This window comes from Ailuropoda melanoleuca, chromosome 19, assembly GCF_002007445.2.
Source record: "Ailuropoda melanoleuca isolate Jingjing chromosome 19, ASM200744v2, whole genome shotgun sequence".
NCBI classification, from domain to species: domain Eukaryota; kingdom Metazoa; phylum Chordata; class Mammalia; order Carnivora; family Ursidae; genus Ailuropoda; species Ailuropoda melanoleuca.
In genome coordinates, this window is record NC_048236.1 from 33996030 (window position 1) to 34014799 (window position 18770).

The following is an 18770-nucleotide window of genomic DNA, read 5'->3' on the forward strand; positions in this document are numbered from 1 at the left end:
CTGAATTTTAAATACTTTTTAAAAAAATTTTAAAAATCTAAATTTAAGTGTCTACAAATAAGACTTGCAAAACTGGAGCTCGGAAGAAACGTTATAAACTGACATAATAGAGCTGGGACTCAGCATAAGGACATCTCCATAGGAAAACATAGGGTTTCCAATGAAAATATACACAAAAAGCAGAAAAATAACTGGCTAAAAATGAACCTTAGCAAAAACTCACATTTGTGAGTGGTAAGGAAGAGTAAGATATGCACACAAAAGGGAACGGGAAGACCTGTTATTTGGTTTACTGATAAACATTCCCACTTGAAATAAGGTAATACACTGTTGAATTACATGTTAAGAACAGGTATCTTTCCCCAATAACGCAAAATCTCTAAGAGCAGTGTGTCTGATTGCCTTACGCAACCCCCATTCTCTCCCTTTCTAAACTCATGAGAAGCCAGGATGTCGGACACAAATTCAGTTCTGTAAATTAGACGGACCTGTGAGAGATCTGGAAAATAAAACTGAGGAAGAAGCCATCTTCCTGTACGTTTTTGGCTATTTCTGTGACAAGGAAGTCCCCAGGAGTAGAAGATTATCCTTCGGCAGCATTCCACCGTCCACCCTCCGGCTTCGTGGGTTTTGAGGAGTACTGGTTGTAGTCACACCCATTTGATGTGACTCCCTACTTCCTGGATTATAGCTTCAGGTGTCTGGTTTCTAGCTGACTAGGGCTGCAAGGCAGCCGACGTGGTGGCAGCAGCAGCTTCCTATTTTTAGTATACTGTAAAGTGGTGGCCTCAAAAGTAGACACTTTGCTGGTGTGTGAGAATCTATTATTCTGTAAGTCATTCAGGAACCACTCCCTGCAGGCTTCTGGTAATTACTTAAGCACCCAACTCCCTACTTTAGATCCCTTTCTAGTTAGAGTGTGGAGAGTGGTTTCTGTTTCTTGAATAGACACAGTATTTGGTATCTGAAATGGCTGTAGAAATCAGACCCTCAAAAATGTCAAAGACGGGAATCTAGAATTAGCTATGTAACTGGCAGGATCTGAAGGCAGTGTCCACTACCCGCAACTCTTGGAAAATTGGGGTTCTCATAGCCTGGACTATACAGAAGCAAACTGATTACTTAAATGATCGCCTAGTTTTCTGAAATGAGCAGCTAAAATGAAGCTTACCGGATCAGGCAGCTGCTGGGAGAGACCACCATGACGGGAATAAGGCAACTAGATCGTACACTGGGTGGCTGCTCCTGACTCCAAAGGAAAATGACAACACGGGATTTTAAATTATTGGCTCGAGATACCAGTCGGACGGTGGTACTCCAAAACTGCCCTTTAATAACCTTATCTCTTGCAGACATAGAGCTGTCATCGCTGAAAGTCAGAGAGTCTAATCTTCTAAGTTGCTGAATTACAACGTATGTGGTTAAGTTAAATTTCCAGCCTCACCACGGTCTCCTTTGTGAAAGTTAGGATGTTTATTGAGAAGAAAAACTAGAAAGGAGACTGCATGGGTAGATTCAAACCGAAGGGAGCTACTCTTGCTACAAAAAGCTTTTCCTTCTCAGTCTGAAGAGGCTGGTCCTGCCTTGCTGGGCGATTCTGTAATTAAGCCACTTTCACAAGGGAATGAAAACTTTTCTCATGTCCAATCCATGTATTTCTTACCCCTTTCCCCTTGCCAACTGCCTCAATACCTAGAATGAGATTGAGAAGACAGCAATCCCTGCATGCCCTAGGGAGACCAGTACAAAGTCTGACCCAAGCGGAAAAAATATACATGCTAAAAGCAGCGCAAGTTCTTGCAAATTTCTGATGGCAGCAGGTTGCCAGATAAAATACAAGTTACTGAGTTAAATATGAATTGTAAATAGATAAATTTTTAGCACAGGTATGTCCTAAATATTGCATAGGACTTATTAAAAAATGTTCGTGTTGATCTGAATACAAATTTAACTGGGAATCTTCTATTTTTCCCTCTGAATCTGGCAACCATCATTGATAAAAAATGTGGAGAGTTGGTATGGATTGTAAAGTTTCTGAGCAGGAAGGAAAGTATATTACATTAGATTTTGTGATATAATTGATAATTTGTCAATTTGGGTGAACATGCCAAAAACCATGGATTCAAAATGCTAGTCTGAGCCTCTGGAAGTAGCTCTAACACAGTGATTCCCCAAGTGAAATCCCAGACGAGTAGCAACAGCACCAGTCAGGACCTTATTAGGAACGCAACTTCTCAGGCTCGACCCCGGACCTACTGCATTAGGAACTCTGCGTCGAGGTTTAGCAATCTGAATTTAACAAGCTCTCCAAATAGTCTTGAGAAACGTCCTTGAAACACAGCCACGGGCACTTCCTCCTCTTCTGCAGAAGAGACCTTTGTCAGGGTGACTCGGCCAGGGAAAGGGGACATGCCCAGACTTTTCAGGAACACGAAATCCAAACCGATGCTACTTTCTGGGGACTTCACTCTATGTTCTACCAACCTGAGTGGAAGCTTTTTGGGGATTACATGATAAAAGAAAATTAGATCCAGTGGATGTAAGCTCATCAGTGGCTCTTTCCCCAGTTACCTGGATATAATGGTTGGAACAGAAATACTTGAAACTAGCAGATTTCTCACACTGGTTTCCTGACCTCTTGAAAGAAACAGGGGTAGCAATTCCATCATGTCCTCAGTGACCTTGGTTTGTGAAATGGGTTGTAGGCAGAGATTTACAGTAGGTTACTGTGATCCTAACCAGGGATGACCTTAACTTGCAGATTTCCAGACATGTCCTTCTTACCAGCATAAAACCAGCATCGTTTTTGACACCTGATAGGCGGCTATCGAACTAGCAAACTCTTTTATCCCTATCTCAATAGACAGAGCCCACCAGAAGTAGTTTGCTTTCATCTGGCAGGGATGACAGTATACGCTTGTTGTCTTATTTCAAGGATATCAACCTCTCTCCCATAGGTTATCGTGTTAATGACACGTAGCCAGTAGGCAAGAATTTCAGTTACACTAGGTACCTTGATAAGTCACATGTATGTCACGGGATGGGAGAGAGAATTTTATGAAAATTCAGAGACCTGCTACATCAACAAAGTCTTGGGGTCCAACGTCCCCTCCGTTTGAAAGACAAATTGCTTCACCTTGTAACCCCTATAACTAAAACGTACGCAGAAGTTTGCTGAGCTTTCTTAGTTTTAGAGGTAATATATAAAATGTGTATGTGTTCTGCTCTAAAAAGAGTATCAGGTGTGGTGTCAGCTAAGCAGGATCCAGATCAGGGGAAGGCTCTGCCACTGCTCCAGACTGGAACCACATGGGCCTTTGTTCCCACAGACCTAAAAGTACTCAAAGTGCCTGCAGTAGGTCCAAATGCTGCAGAATGCATCTGGCACACTCCAGCAGGAAAATACAGTGGAAGCCTCTAGTGCTTTGGAGCAGAGCCATGCCTTCTTCAGACAGTAACTAATCTCCTTTGGAAAAAGCTGTTCTTGGCTTGCTTATAGAGACTGAGATTCTAACCATAGAATATCAAGTGATCATAAGACCTCAAGTGTTATCTAATATACATACCCATGAGTTGGACAAGTGCAAGAACACTCTATCATCAAATGAAAGTGCTACAGAAGCGGTCAGCCTCAAGCCAATGCTGAACACCCATGTGGGTTGTACAAACAGATGGCTCACATTCCCACTGCACCTACTCTTCTGTACTGCATTTCTCCCTCCAATCACACCTATGGCCTCTGGGGAGTTCCCCATGACCAGTGGTCTGAGGAGAAAAAGAATTCCAGGTTGGTTTAGAGATGGTTTCTTATTCCGGCATTAGTTATTATTTTTTATTATAAAAAGATTTTATTTACTTGAGAGAGAAAGAGGGAGAAAGAGGGAGAACAACTGGGAGGGGGGGCAGAGGGAAAAGCAGATTCCCTGCAGAGCAGGCAGCCAAATGCAGTACTCGATCCCAGGACCCTGGGATCATGACCCGAGCCAAAGGCAGATGCTTAATCAACTAGGTACCCAGTACCAGGTACCCGATGCCAGCACTAGTTCAAAGTGGTTTGCTAAGTCATTATATCCCCCACAAAGGAGTGACTTTGAGAGAAGAAAGAAATATTTTACTGTAGGCCAAACTTCAAGCAGTATATCTGATTTCCACTTTATGTCTAAGGAAGGATGGTGAGTTGGGGTGCCTGGGTGGCTCAGTCAGGTAAGCATCTGACTGACTGTTGATTTCAGTTCAGGTCATGATCTCAGGGTTGTGGGATCAAGTCCTGTGTTGGACTCTGGGCTCACCACAGTCTCCTTGAGATTCTCTCTCTCTCCCTCTCCCTCTGCTCCTCCCCCCATGCGTGCTCTCTCCCTCTCTCTCAAATAAATAGATGAATAAAATCTTAAAAAAAAAAAGGTGAGACAAATGGAACTGTACCAAAATATGAGCAGTAACTAACTGCTGGCCTGGATGACCAGGGACTTGGAAAAAACAAAATTGGAAGACTGGTAACAAGAAGGTCTGCAGAAAAGGTGATGGATGGACCTCTGAGAATGGATAAAGACATGAGACTATTTTCATTCCATACAAATGTAGACTAAGAGCATATGCCATGAAAAGGTTCTCAGTGATCAAGGGGTAAAAGGACTCCAAATGCTGATAAACATCTGCCAATTATATCAGAAATGGAAGTTATGAGTAGGCCCAAGAACATAGTTTGGTATATCTGCGTCATTGCTAAGTCCTCAGTCTGTCAATCCCCGAGACCGACTCTGAGCTTCTATCATATGATTCTCTGGCATCACAATCCAGGGAGAATGGAGTCATCCACCAAGCAACGAGTTAAGGATTAACCCCTTTTACCAGGGAAAAGAGCAGCCATCTCCCTATTCCAGAACAGTTACTTTATCTTGGCTGTAGATTTATCACCTCTGCCCGTACTGCTTTGCCAGTACCACCATCTGGGGAACTACTCCCCTTCATGGTATCTCACACAAGACTGCTTTGCTGCACAAGAAGTGAGACAACAGGCGCACCCCACAGGATTTGTCAGTCTTAGCATGGATCCCTTCAGTCCAGAAATAGCGGACCTTACATAACAATGGAAAGGTCTACAGAAGACACTATTTTAAACCCATTCTAAGAAGACACCTTAAGAGTTAGAGATTCAGTATACGCTCTGAACCACTGGTCGGTGTACGGTCCATTGTTCACCACAGCTAGAGTCTATGGGTCCAGAAACCTAGGAGTGGAGTGGCTCTTCTATTATACTTAATGGGGTGTCAGTGGCCTCTTATTCCCTAGATATCTCTAAGGGTGGCATCAGAGGTAGTTGTTATCACAGTGGAGCAGGACTTGTCGGGACTTATTCTAAGAGGCAAAGCCTAGAACCTTCAGTCATTCCAGTATTTTGTGAGCACCCGAATCCCTGTGTGGAAATCCTTTCCTGCTTAAAACACGGAGTGCTTNGTCCAGAAACCTAGGAGTGGAGTGGCTCTTCTATTATACTTAATGGGGTGTCAGTGGCCTCTTATTCCCTAGATATCTCTAAGGGTGGCATCAGAGGTAGTTGTTATCACAGTGGAGCAGGACTTGTCGGGACTTATTCTAAGAGGCAAAGCCTAGAACCTTCAGTCATTCCAGTATTTTGTGAGCACCCGAATCCCTGTGTGGAAATCCTTTCCTGCTTAAAACATCTGTTTCTTGCACTTAATCTTCACTGACATAAGAACAGAGAAATGTGACCTGAATGAATCATATATTTAGATTTTTATCTATTAAGGCTATGGTCCCTAAATCTTTGTGTTCTGATACAGTCTTTATTCAAAGATACCATTCAGCTGTTCTACCTACCAAGTAAGTTAATTACGCCATCGTTGTAGCAAGCAAAAAGTTTGATAAGATCTTTGAAAAGAAGCATAAATGCAGCATTTATGACACCATTTGTTAGCTCATTTGGATGCACCTAGAAAAAGATAAAAATTTAATATGTTAATTACATGTTACCAAATGACAATTTTTCCCAGAGCACATGAAAATGTCTCAAGTGATTACTAAGAAATTAATCCACATTCTACAAATTTTCTTACACGTCAGAATATGTTATTTTCACGAATCAGATATGTTTATCTGAACTTTTCATTTTGAAATAACCATAAATCCACAGGCAGCTGTAAAAAATGTAGAGATTCTGTGTATCCTTTACCCAGTTTCTCCCAATGGTAACATCTTACTAAACTACTATACAATGTCACCACCACGATATTGAGATTGCCATAATCCACCAATCTAATTCCAATTTCCCCAGTTTCTCTTATACTCTTTGTGTGTGGGGGGACTTTTCTATATAATCTGATCACATGTGTAGGCTAGTGTATTTACCACCACACCCAAGATACAGGTATTGTTTTCAGAGACATGTCATGTTGGTATTGCCAGGAGGAAGGACCATGACCAGACAAAAACAATTCTCTTTGGCAGATGGTGTCACATTAGCAGTCTATATAAAATGGCGTCTAAAAGTAGGCGAAGGTATTTAAGTAGCCATTGAGGCTAAAGGCACATCTTGCAGCTGCTTCACCCTGTCAAACACCCCAGGAGACCATCACCCTGCTCCGAACACAGGGTTCCAAGAATGCCCCGCGCGTATTTTTCCACGACTTAAACAAACACCTGGGAAACTGCTCAGACAATCGGCACAGCCAGAGCCATCACCATGCTAAGAGCCTACAGGAAATGTGCATCGGGCTCACTGAAATGCAGGCGATCTCAATCTGCTTCCTGAGCAGATTTCCAGCGTTAGTCCACCTTCAAACAGAAGACAGTACTAACTGTGTAGGGCACATTTTCTAGTGAGATACATACATCAAATTCAAGCAGTGCATCAATTTGTCCCTGTAGTATTGGCATACTCTTCAGTAGCTTTTCAGGAGCCATTGTCCTCATTACACCGTCGGCCCTGCAATTGTTTCAAAAAAAGAAAAGGATGCAACTTCCTTGTATGTGGAAAATTCAAGACCACATGTATTCTTCCAAGCTGCACCCCCTCCATTTCCTTATTAACCTTGTGGGATAATTTTGAGATATTAAACGGCTGTAGTTGATTCCCTTCTCTACACGACTTCTTCTCACCCATTCTTGTTTTCCAAGCACACGGGCAGTGCTTGCTTTCCCTCTGCATTGCCCTCAGGAAGAAAGCAGTGTGGTCTGGATAAAAGAGATCAGTTGAATTACTGGATGGGTTTTTCCAAATCTATCACAGAGGTGTAAGTTTTGTGAATGCCAGTTTGTTTGTTTTTAAGAAAGAGAGAACACATGTCTTAGAAGTCTTCAAAACCTGTAGGGCTGGGAGTGCAGAGTGTATATAGTAACTAGCAAGGGAAGAAAAATGCAAGCTGATATGCACAGTCTGGCCAAAAGGAGAGAGAGTTTAACTAGCTGCAGAGGACACAGGGGAGGTTCATGCCAGAGGGTGCGCCAGACAGGGCACTGCACCTCGTGCCCGCCCACAGGCCTTTATGGAGCCCCTTGCATCCAGTGATGGTCCAGGGTGGCAGTATTGAAGGAGTTGAGGAAAATACCCAGCTTGTGTCAATAGGCTAAAAATGGCAACTTTCAGGGTCTCTCCCACTTCAAGGGTAGGGAAAGCATCCCAAAGTATCCTTATGTGCACATAAAAGGGTGCAGAAGTTTCTAAGAAGGCTATGGACCCTACTGAGGAAAAGCTGAAATGCAGCAGGGCACGTCAGCTATGGCTGCCCAGGGCCATGTAAACTAGAATCATCTACAAAGAGAAGGGGATAAAGTAAAAACCTTAATGGTACAGAACGTTCACCCACAAAAACCTAATTTATTTTGAACAGACAAGTTTATATTGTTCAGCACCATGATTTAAATGTAGTTGAAAGCTAAGGCTGGGTCACTATTAGAAAAACAGAGTGTTGTCTTTTTGTGTGATTCTTGAGACTAAAATATTAAACCTTCTACAATACCTCACCATTATTCCAAGTCAGGACCAGACACAAGATTTGCATAAATTTATGGCTTCTGATTAAATTCAACATCTATTTAGAGGGAAATAAATGATAATTATGAATTAAAATGTAAGTGTTTCTGTTTCAATGAGGTTTTCTTAGTCCATGGTTAGTATTAATAATCAGTTCAATTATGGTGTGTGCGTGTGTGCGTGTGTGTGTGAGATACTAGGACATTATTACCGCTCAAGAACAGAGCTCCACCATATACACAGTTCAGTTTTGCTTCAATCAAAACACACTGAAATAACTATTGTAAACTACAGCCACTGTTCTTTGAACTCTGAATAAACTTTAAATTCTCCCCATTTAAAATTATTTAAAGGAATATAAGTGCTTAAGAATTTTGAATTGAATTTAACAAATAAACTGTTATACCATGTCAATTCTGAGCAGTGAATCAGATTTTCTGCATGAAAAGATAAAGTAATGTCTATTACAACCTCAAGACTAACTTCTACAATACTATTGAGTCTCTTTTTTTTCAGGTGATTATCAACTGGGCCTTCATGACCAAAATTATTCGGCATTTAAGCTTAGTTAAGGTAAGTCAAGTATGCCTCAAAGACTTACTCTGCTCAAATAAACATGAGAAAGAAAAAACATACCCTTTCTTCACTCTGGCAAAATCAAATGCCATCTGTCTGTAAGAGAAAGCCTTTTCATTCAAATATCTACTATAGCGCCTTATGAAGGTAGACATATCATAACCTGGGGGGAGGGGCAGAAGAAGTAAAACTAATTAATAAAACCTTCCATTTAGCTTTCTTTAGTACCAACTTTTTTTTAAACTCTCCAAATGTAAATAATGCTAGAATGAGGTCTATTCAATAAAGGCACCAGAAAGGCCTCATTTAAAATCCTACTGTAAGCAAAAATACTTTAGGCATGACACATTCTAAGACATTTCAGTTTCGTTATGCTACCATCCTTGTACAGAATGTCTTTTCTGATTTTTCCTTGCATTTTTTGTTCACCATTTCAAGTAACAGGCTGTTTCAGGCTTAATGCATGTAGCCATCTGAGAACCATCCCCTTGCTTGGTGTGCTTGCCTTATACAGAATAGGCAACCAATAAGTATGATGAATGAACATTTGACTACAGTTTAAATTCTACTAATTTACAAAGAATGTTTCTTTAAGACTGGAATCTTTTTCTTTAAATTAGGAAAGTATCTTTCATTTCATTGCTTTTTGTACTTTCATAAACAAAAAACTGTGGGCCTAGAATACTGACTGTTAAGGTAAATACTGAAAAAGACGAAAAGTAAAATTACTATGTAATTTATATGCTGAGTTCTCTAACAATTAAATATTTTAAAGCTCTACAAAGTAACTGAATAATTACTTTTACGTTTTTTCTTAAATACCCAACAGAACTGCCAGCTATACTAATTACATATTATGAGCCTCACTTCAAAAAAACAAAACAAAACCCTACATCAAAAGCATTATCCAAAAAATTAGAAAACATAAATATTCTCACCATGGGATCCACTTTTGTCCAAAAAATTGCTGAGATTGAATAGTGTATTTCTAGAGGCCAAGTACTGAATAAATCTCTGAAAAACAAAAACTAGAATTAAAACCAATATTCTCAAATCATATCTTTAAACAATTTCTGATATTAAAGGATATTACAAATTCTCATTATGATTTTTTTTTTTAAAGATTTTATTTATTTATTCGACAGAGATAGAGACAGCCAGCGAGAGAGGGAACACAAGCAGGGGGAGTGGGAGAGGAAGAAGCAGGCTCATAGCGGAAGAGCCTGATGTGGGGCTCGATCCCATAATGCCAGGATCACGCCCTGAGCCGAAGGCAGATGCTCAACCGCTGTGCCACCCAGGCGCCCCTATGATTTTTTTTTAAACTCAGTTATAAAGTTTCCTAGTCTGCTGACTTTCTCTGAGGAGGAAAAAAGACTGAAAAGTACTTGTTGAATTAGAATTAAATTTTATGATCTTTCATTTTTTATATAATAGAAACACTGCAATTTAATATGACTCAGTAGGCATCCCATATAAAATGGGCAATTTTTATTTTATTAATATTTTCCAAAATTAAGTATTTTTGTGAAAGCAATTTTCACTTAAAGATGCACAAGACTGTTCCTAATGGGAAAAATCACTTTATTGTTCCTTTATTCTAACATTTTTGCCCACTAATACATTTATATGGTATATACCTTTTAGGTACAAGTAATACTTAATATTTCAATGTCTCCAAGAGAAGGTGTAACTTAACATTTATTTATTAAAAAATAGCTAAATAGAAAATCAAAATTGTATTCTCAATGATTTTGAACCATGTATTTCCTCCTCTTCTTCTCCTAATTAATGAAAAGCAAAAGAGCCCTCCATAATGCCCCCATTCCCCACCAAAAAAGAAAAAAGTTGAGTTCACTTCATTTACCTCATTTCCATGCACCATGAGATGATGTGTTGTGACTAAAGCTTTAAATACAACCACCCAGCTACTGTTTGTTGCCCTCTCAAAGAGCGTGTCGGCCATCTGAGGAATATTAACATTGGTCTCATTGGTAGCCTGGATCAAATCTGTGAAAGTAGAAGAAATCCAACAATAATACTAATTATGACGTACAAAACTTCATTTCAAATGTTAAACATTTAAACCTGTTGACTAAAACAGGAGTCCCAAAATTGCTTTGGCAATAGCTAACAACCAAATTAAAAAAAAATAAGCTATAATATTTTTACACATGTACATATAAATACATGATTTACCCAATGCATTTATTTTTTTCTTGAGTTTATTTTTTTCCTTTGAATTCTCTTCTGTGTCCTCTTCTGAATTTTATCTGTTTTCTGGTACCAATGTCATTCTTTAGAATTACAAAAGTCCAGGAAAGCTAAGCCTCAAGTTAATTCTTCTTTTCTAGTACAATGTCTCAAACATGGGGACACTTATTCTCTACACCGCTTGATGGCAACACCCTAAATGTATTTCTTTGAAACATTAAGCAGCTAAATGCGTTCTTCACTTAGATTTTAAGTTTGATGGGTGCTAATAAATATACTTGCCACCTACGTAGAATGAGAGCAAATAGTAAAAAAAAAAAAAAAAAAATTCCATGACACTTACCTAACTCCCAAAGAACACCATGCATGCATTAAATTACTATGCTGTCACCTGAGTTTGTAGGAGTAAACCTTTATTTTTTATTTTTTTAAATAGTATTTTTTTATTATATTATGTTAGTCACCATACAGTACATCCCTAGTTTTTGATGTGAAGTTCCATGATTCATGACTTGCGTGTAACACCCAGTGCACCATGCATTCACTGTCCACGTTTACATAGTATCCGTACAATGGCAGCTGTACCTCAGGGGAAGACTTTTTTTTTTATATGGTGGCCAAGGTGGGCAGCCCAGCATTCATAAAAAGTGGCAAGTGCTGTCAAAAAGTTTATCTGGGGCACCCAAAGATCAATGTACCAAGGAACAGAAGCTACGCCACACTGGGGGCAGGGCAGACTACAGAGCGGTACAGTTAACCCTTGAACAACATGGGTTTGAACTCCAAGGGTCTACTTTCACACAGATTTTTTTTTTTTTACAGTCTAGTACCATAAATATATTTTTTCTTCCTTATGATTTTCTTAATAACTTTCTCTTTTCATTTTATTGTTAAGGAATACAGTATATAACACATGTAACATAAAAAAAAAATAAGTGTTAATCGACTATGTTACCAGTAGGATTTTGGAGGAGTCAAAGGTTATGCTGTGGGGTGGTTGACACCCCTAACTAACTCCCTGGGGTTGTTCAAGGGTCAACTGGTACTTCCTACAGCACAGTATGGCCGCAGGACAACCCTGTAAGACTTCTCTCACAGGCCACACCCATCTTGCAGGGAACTGGGTATGATAGCTCTAATAGAATCCCATGCAACAAATGCAGAGACACAGACCCATCCTTTTCCTTACTCAAAATCTACACTCAGTAATCATTATACTATACATTTGCTTTATGCATTTCTCTATTTTACAAAAAATAAGGTTTAAAAAAGTTGATACTACACATCTGAAATAAATTCTAGACTAGAGGGTATCAATAACTGTTCTGAATTATAATGGACAAGACCAGGCTTACTTTTTACTTTATTTTTTTTAATAATAATTTTTTATTATATTATATTAGTCACCATACAGTACATCCCTAGTTTTTGATGTAAAGTTCCATGATTCATTACTTGGGTTTAGCACCATGCAATACGTGCCCTCCTTACTACCCACCACCAGCCTATCCCATTCCCCCACCCCCTCCCCTCTGAAGCCCTCAGTTTGTTTACTTTCTACTTTATTTTTTTTAAAGATTTTATTTATTTATCCATTTGACAGAGATAGAGACAGCCAGCGAGAGAGGGAACACAAGCAGGGGAAGTGGGAGAGGAAGAAGCAGGTTCACAGCAGAGGAGCCTGATGCGGGGCTCGATCCCACAACGCTGGGATCATGCCCTGAGCCGAAGGCAGCCGCTTAATGCTGTGCCACCCAGGTGCCCCTGTTTACTTTTTACTTTAAATTCCAGTCATCATCCCTATTCACTTTAACACCTTCGCTCAATGTTTTTCCTTTATTAGAATTCTACTCATCCTTCAGGAAATCTTCCCTGGTCCCTTTTAAATGCAGCCCCATGTGGCCTCCCGCTGCTTTAAAACCTGAGGCATTTTGTTGCTGGTGGGTATTCAGGTTAGACGTCTATCGGTTATAAGTTTCTAACATACCAAAGCTCCTTGAGGATGGAAACAGTCAAGTCAACATCTGTTTTCTGAGCAGAGCTTTGCAGAGCACTGTGCACAACAAACAACATTGAATAAAATGGACAAAACCCCCCATACTTTAACCCAAAGTATCAGCAAGCACTTCTTTAAAAAAGAAAAATCACTAAGCTGTGACATTGTTTTCTAAGACTATATCATGGGACTACTATATACTTGAAATTCTGTGTCAGTTACAAACTCTTCTATTCATTTATTTATTGAACTGGGCTCTGGAGATACAGAAACACATTGCTGGTCAAAGGAAACAAATACCTGTTCAGATAATAGAAAAAGCCCTATACGAAATGAGTAAAGAGACACAGCAGGAGAGCAAACAGAGCCCAGGTCCAGGGGCTAGCTTAGCCCCTATCTAGATGTACAACTCCAGCAAATTAAATGTCTCTTTGACTTAGGTCCTCATCTTTAAAATGGGAAGTAATAATTTCTACCTTTCAGGACTATTATAAGGACTGTTTAGTGTCTGAACATAGTAGGCACCCAAAATAAATGTTTCTAAATACTGTTATACACACAGCGCATTATGAGAACAGAGTAGAGGTACTAGGAAAGACTCCATGGGGAGGATCCTAAAGTCAGCTCTGTCATGGAACAGGAGTGAGAAGGACATTTTTACCAAGTGTGCAAAGTGGGGAGCCTTAAGAGGCGGTGTGTCCTTGGAGAATTGTGGTGGTCTGGGGGCCAGGTATGTGTGGGCAGGTAGTGGGAGGAACTTAACTAAAGAGCTAGGGGATGACCACTGAGGGATTTCACACAAGACTTAAGAGTTTGGACTTCACTCTATGGACCAACACGGGCCCTTGGAAGTATTTTAGCAGAGAGGTATAAGACTTCACTTTTATAGTCAACCACATCATTCAGTGACTACTAAACTCTATCTGCAAGGTAAGCAGAGGCATAGAATAAGGAATAATTACCTTTGCCTGGAAAGATATGCTAGAAGACAAGAAAAGAGTAAGTCAGAAAGCCCAGCTGAGAGTCAGATGAGGTTAACCTGGCTAATGAGCAGGCAGTGGAAATAGAGGGAGATAATGAATGGAGCAGAAATACATTCAGTCTTCAGGAGGCTCAACTGATAATTTCCCGGTGAGCAAATGGACATTGGATTGACCTGAATTGTGAACAATTTCAGATTTCTGGTCTGGGGTTCAGTAAATGCTTTTTTTGCTGAAAAGGGAGGCAAGTTGGTTTCACAGAAGACAAACTATGTTGAGCACAAACATCTGAAGCAGCTGCTGGAGATAAGGGATCGGAAGCGTGTTCTCAAGTTCAGGGCAAACATGTAGCCTAGATACAAATCTGGGGGTCATCGGCAATAAATGGGAGCTGAAATCATGTAAATAGAAGAGGTACCCCAAAAACCCACAAAAAAAAAGAAGGAAATTATGTTATAAGTAAGTAAGGAAATAAGAATCAGGGCTAAGAAAGACCAACATTTAAGAGATGAACGGAAGAAAAGTGAGTGAAATAACAGACCGATGGTAAACAGAAGTCCAGGAAAGTGAAATAGTGAGAGCCAATTAAGAAAAGAGCTTCAAAAATTCAAGAAGCAATGAGGGGTCACCAATGTCAAATACTATAGAGTTCTCACAAACTGACCCTGGAGAACAGAATAGGTACAACTACGGGACTGCTGCCATGGGAAGGAAATAAAACTCAAGTATAGACTAGGTATGAGTGGGAGGGGGTCAAAGGAAGGTTTTTTGTGGTTTAAAGATGGGAGACATTTAAGCATGTTTAAGACCAAGTAGGAAAAGGCAAAAAGAGGTGAGGGTAAAAAGAGAGTGGAGATGACTTATGGGAAAGTCTGGAGGCAGAATGAGCTCTGGAATTCAGGGCTCAGATGTCAGAGTTAGCCTCAGAGAGAAGGGTCACACAATGAGGAGAGGTAAGGATGGGTGGAGTAGAAACGGAAGAATGATCGGATATACTGCTACTGAGAGGCACGTTCTTGACAAAGTAGAAGTTACAACTTTTATTAAATCTTGACCTTAAAATATTCATCTTTTTAATATGCTATGCCAGGGGTTGGCAAACTACAGCTTGCTGGCCAATCTGGTTTGCTTCTTGTTTTGTAAATAAAGTTTTATTGGAACACAGCCACGCCCATTTGTTTACATACTGTTTAAGGCTGCTTTCATGCTACAGTGACATAGGTGAATAGTTACAACACTCAACTCAAACTAAATTCAGTGGTCCACGAGTCTAATATTTACCCTCTGATCTTTAGAGAAAATGTCTGCTGACCCTGTCCTGTCACTAAATAGGAAGTGTGCATAGAGCACCTCTGATGCCTAACAGAGATTAATGGCTGTCTCAAGGAAAAGCAAGTACATGTTTGAACTGGGAGCTGAACTAACTACTTGCATAGATCACTATTTTTATTTTTATTTTTTACTTTTTAATTTTTTTTTAAAGATTTTATTTTTATTCATTCGACAGAGATAGAGACAGCCAGTGAGAGAGGGAACACAAGCAGGGGGAGTGGGAGAGGAAGAAGCAGGCTCACAGCAGAGGAGCCTGATGTGGGGCTCAATCCCATAACGCCAGGATCACGCCCTGAGCCGAAGGCAGACGCCCAACTGCTGTGCCACCCAGGTGCCCCTAGATCACTCTTTTTATTTGAAGAAATGACTGATAAACTTCAAACCATGGTGATTCTGACTTGGTATTCAGCAGTTACTGTCTCAACAATGGTGAGTCTGTCACTTCAAAGAAAACAAATGACAGTACTGGTTGCCACTGATAAAATTCAATCTTTCAAGTAAAAATCAGAATTTTAGAAAACTTGTGTCTGCCACAGTAAGCTTCAAAATTTTCCAGTTCTCTGATAAGATTGCTGGTGACATTAGTGAATATTACTTGTTCATATTATATAATGAAATATGAAAACATTTTGGAAGCTTTAACTCTGTGAACCGGTATTTCTCAAATGACTAGTATGTAATGTTACAAAATAATACATTCAATTAATTCAAAGTAAAGATAGACCAATGCCAACAGATCTTAACAGAGTACAAAAAAATCCACTGATGCAGTTTCAGAATCAAAATTGCGATTTAAATTCAAGAAAACACCACTTAGAGAGTTATAGTGTAGTATCAAAGAAGGATATCTGCAATTTTCTGAAAAAGCTATTAAAATCGTTCTCCCCTTTCCAACTGTGTATCTGTGTGAGGACAGATCTTCCTCATACACTTCAACTAAAACAATATATCCCAACAGACTGAATACAGAAACATATATGAGCATCTATCTTCTATTGAGCAAGACATGAAAGAGATGTATAAAGATATCAAACAATACCACTCTTCTCACCATATTTTTTGCTTTGGAAAATAATTATTTTCCCTACAAGTATGATTTGTGTTAATGTCAATAGGTTCATCATTCTTATTTTAGAATAAAAAATATTTTTAAACTTTCTTAGTTTCGGTTTCTAATACATTAAATATCTAAAGCTATAACTCACATAAATGAAAGCTCTTTGAATTCCTCAATAATTTAAAAGTACAAAGCTATCCTGAGACCAAACAGTTTGAGAGTTGCTATTCTTGGTATATATCTAAAAAGAGAATTGCTAGGTTGTAGGGTATCCACATATTTAACTTTACAAAATGTTTTTATATAGTGGTTGCAAACATTTATATTCTCACCAGTAGTTTATATAAGTATCTACTGCTTTACTTGCTCACCAAAGGGTTTCCATTTAAAGAATTTTAAAAAATTAAAACAAAGCATAGACATAAACACACAGAAAAAAATGTTCTTGAAAATTGTAAATGTACATGTCATATTTGAATTCCTTCAAATTTAAAGCATTAGCTGAATTTGGGGAGAAAGATCTGGTATCTATTTAAGATTTATTTATTTGTCAGAGACAGAGAGAGCGAGCGAGCAAGTGCGAGCACAAGCAGGGGGAGCGACAGGCAGAGGGAGAAGCAGGCTCCCCACTGAGCAGGGAGCCCAATGCGGGACTCGATTCCAGGATCCTCGGATTCTGACCTGAGCCAAAGGCAAACGCTTAACCGACTGAGCCACCCAGGTGTCCCAGATCCGGTTATCTTTTTAAAGATAGGTTTTAAAATAGCTTCACTGAAGTACAACTGACATAAAAAAAAAAAAACCGCACATATTTAAAGGATATTATTTGGTAAATTTTGACAAACATGCATCCATAAAACTACCAACAAAATCAAGATAATGAACATATTCATCATCCCCAAAATTTTCCTACAGACCTTTTATAATTCCTCCTTCCTACCCCTCACCACTCTTTGCTGCTGTCCTTAGCAACCATGAACTTGCTGTCAGCCAGTATACATTAGTTTGTATCTTCTAATACAATAAAAATTCTCTAAAAAAGAGAATCATACATTGGCGGGGAGGCAGGGGAGAGGCCTGGCTTCTTTCACTCAGGATCATTATTTTGAGATTCATCCAGTTGTTTAACATATCATCCGGTTGTTGCATTTATCAATAGTTCCAACAGTTCATTCTTCTTTATTACTGATGTGTTTTCTGTTGTATGGACAGAGCAGAATTGTTTATTCATTCACCTACTGATGGACATTTGGAGAGACTCCAGTTTTTGATTATTACAAGTCAAGCTGCCATGAACATTTGTGTACGAGGATCTGCGTGGACATATGCTTTCAATTCCTTGGGTAACTGCCTAGAAGTAGACTGTTTAAATCATTTTGAAGTAAATATTTAAGAAACTGCCAAACTGTTTCCAAAATGGCTGTATCATGTTATATTCCCACCAGCAGTGTATTGGCACGCTAGTTTATTTTTTACCATTCTAACAGGTGTGACATGGCATCTCATGGCGGTTTTCTTTCCATTTCTGTCATGGCTATTAATGTTGAACATATTTTTCATGTACTTTTTGTTACTTTATTTGCCATAGGTATAAATTCTTTGCCCATTTTTATTGGATTGTTTGTTTTCTAATTGTCAAGCTATTTTGGATCAAGTCCACTATCAGATATATAATTTGCAAATATGTATATTTGCAAGTCTATGGCTCCCAATTTTATGCTTTTAACAGTGTCTTTCAAAGAACAGAAATTCTCAATTATGATGAAATCCTATCTACCAAGTTTTTCTTTAAGGGTTTGTGCTTTTGTGTCATACCTAAGAAATCTTTGCTTGAGTCAAAGTCACAAAGATTTTCACCTGTGTTTCTTCTAGAAGTTTTACAGTTTTAGGATTGTATGTTTAGATCTATAATATATTGTTAGTTTTTTATAAATGGTATGAGGTATGTATACAGGGTCTTTTTTTTTTTGCATATATCAAATTATTCCAGCACTATTTGTTAAAAAACCTATTCTCTCCTAGTTTTTCTTTCCCACTTTGTACATTTGTCAAAAATCAACTGACCACATCTTGGGGTCTATTTCAGGATTATTCTGCTCTATTGATCTATTTGTCTGCTCTTATCTCAATACCACACTATCTTTATTAATGTAAATTTTAATAATTCTTGAAATCATGTAGTGTTAGCCCTCTAACTCTGTTCTTTTTCAAAGCAGTTTTTGCTCTTTTAAATCCTTTGTACTTCCATAAATTTTACAATGAATTTATCAATTTTAACAAAAAATGTCTGCTGGGATTTTGACTGGGATTATGTTGAATACATAGGTCAATTTTGGTTGATGTGGCATTTTAGCAATACTAAGTCTTCTCACTTATGTACATGGTCTGTCTCTCCATGTATTGAGAGCTGCTTTAATTCATCCCAGCAATGTGGTGCAGTGTTCAATATTCAGGTCTTACATATATTTTTTCAGATTCCTTCCTAAGTATTTTACACATTTTGATGATATGGTAAATGGTATTGTTTCTTTTTCATTTTCATTTCCATTTCTAATTGTTCATTGCCAGTATTAAGAAATACAACTTACATTTGTATATTGACAATACAACACAACTTTGCTTAAC

The 18770-nt window shown here is 38.8% G+C and overlaps 1 protein-coding gene across 13 annotated transcripts in view; it reads right to left on the reverse strand.

The window, feature by feature from the left end:
• The window catches only part of SNAP91 (synaptosome associated protein 91), a 142409-nt gene that overhangs the window by 85748 nt on the left and 37891 nt on the right, over window positions 1-18770 (reverse strand). For all 13 annotated transcript variants that reach the window (XM_034648071.1, XM_034648074.1, XM_034648070.1 and 10 more), the window contains exons 3-7: window positions 10434-10576; window positions 9505-9580; window positions 8627-8729; window positions 6850-6943; window positions 5839-5950 (exon numbers count right to left, since the gene is read on the reverse strand). In XM_034648071.1, the coding sequence (XP_034503962.1) occupies window positions 5839-5950; window positions 6850-6943; window positions 8627-8729; window positions 9505-9580; window positions 10434-10576 (528 nt within the window). The remainder of the gene's footprint in view (window positions 1-5838; window positions 5951-6849; window positions 6944-8626; window positions 8730-9504; window positions 9581-10433; window positions 10577-18770) is intronic.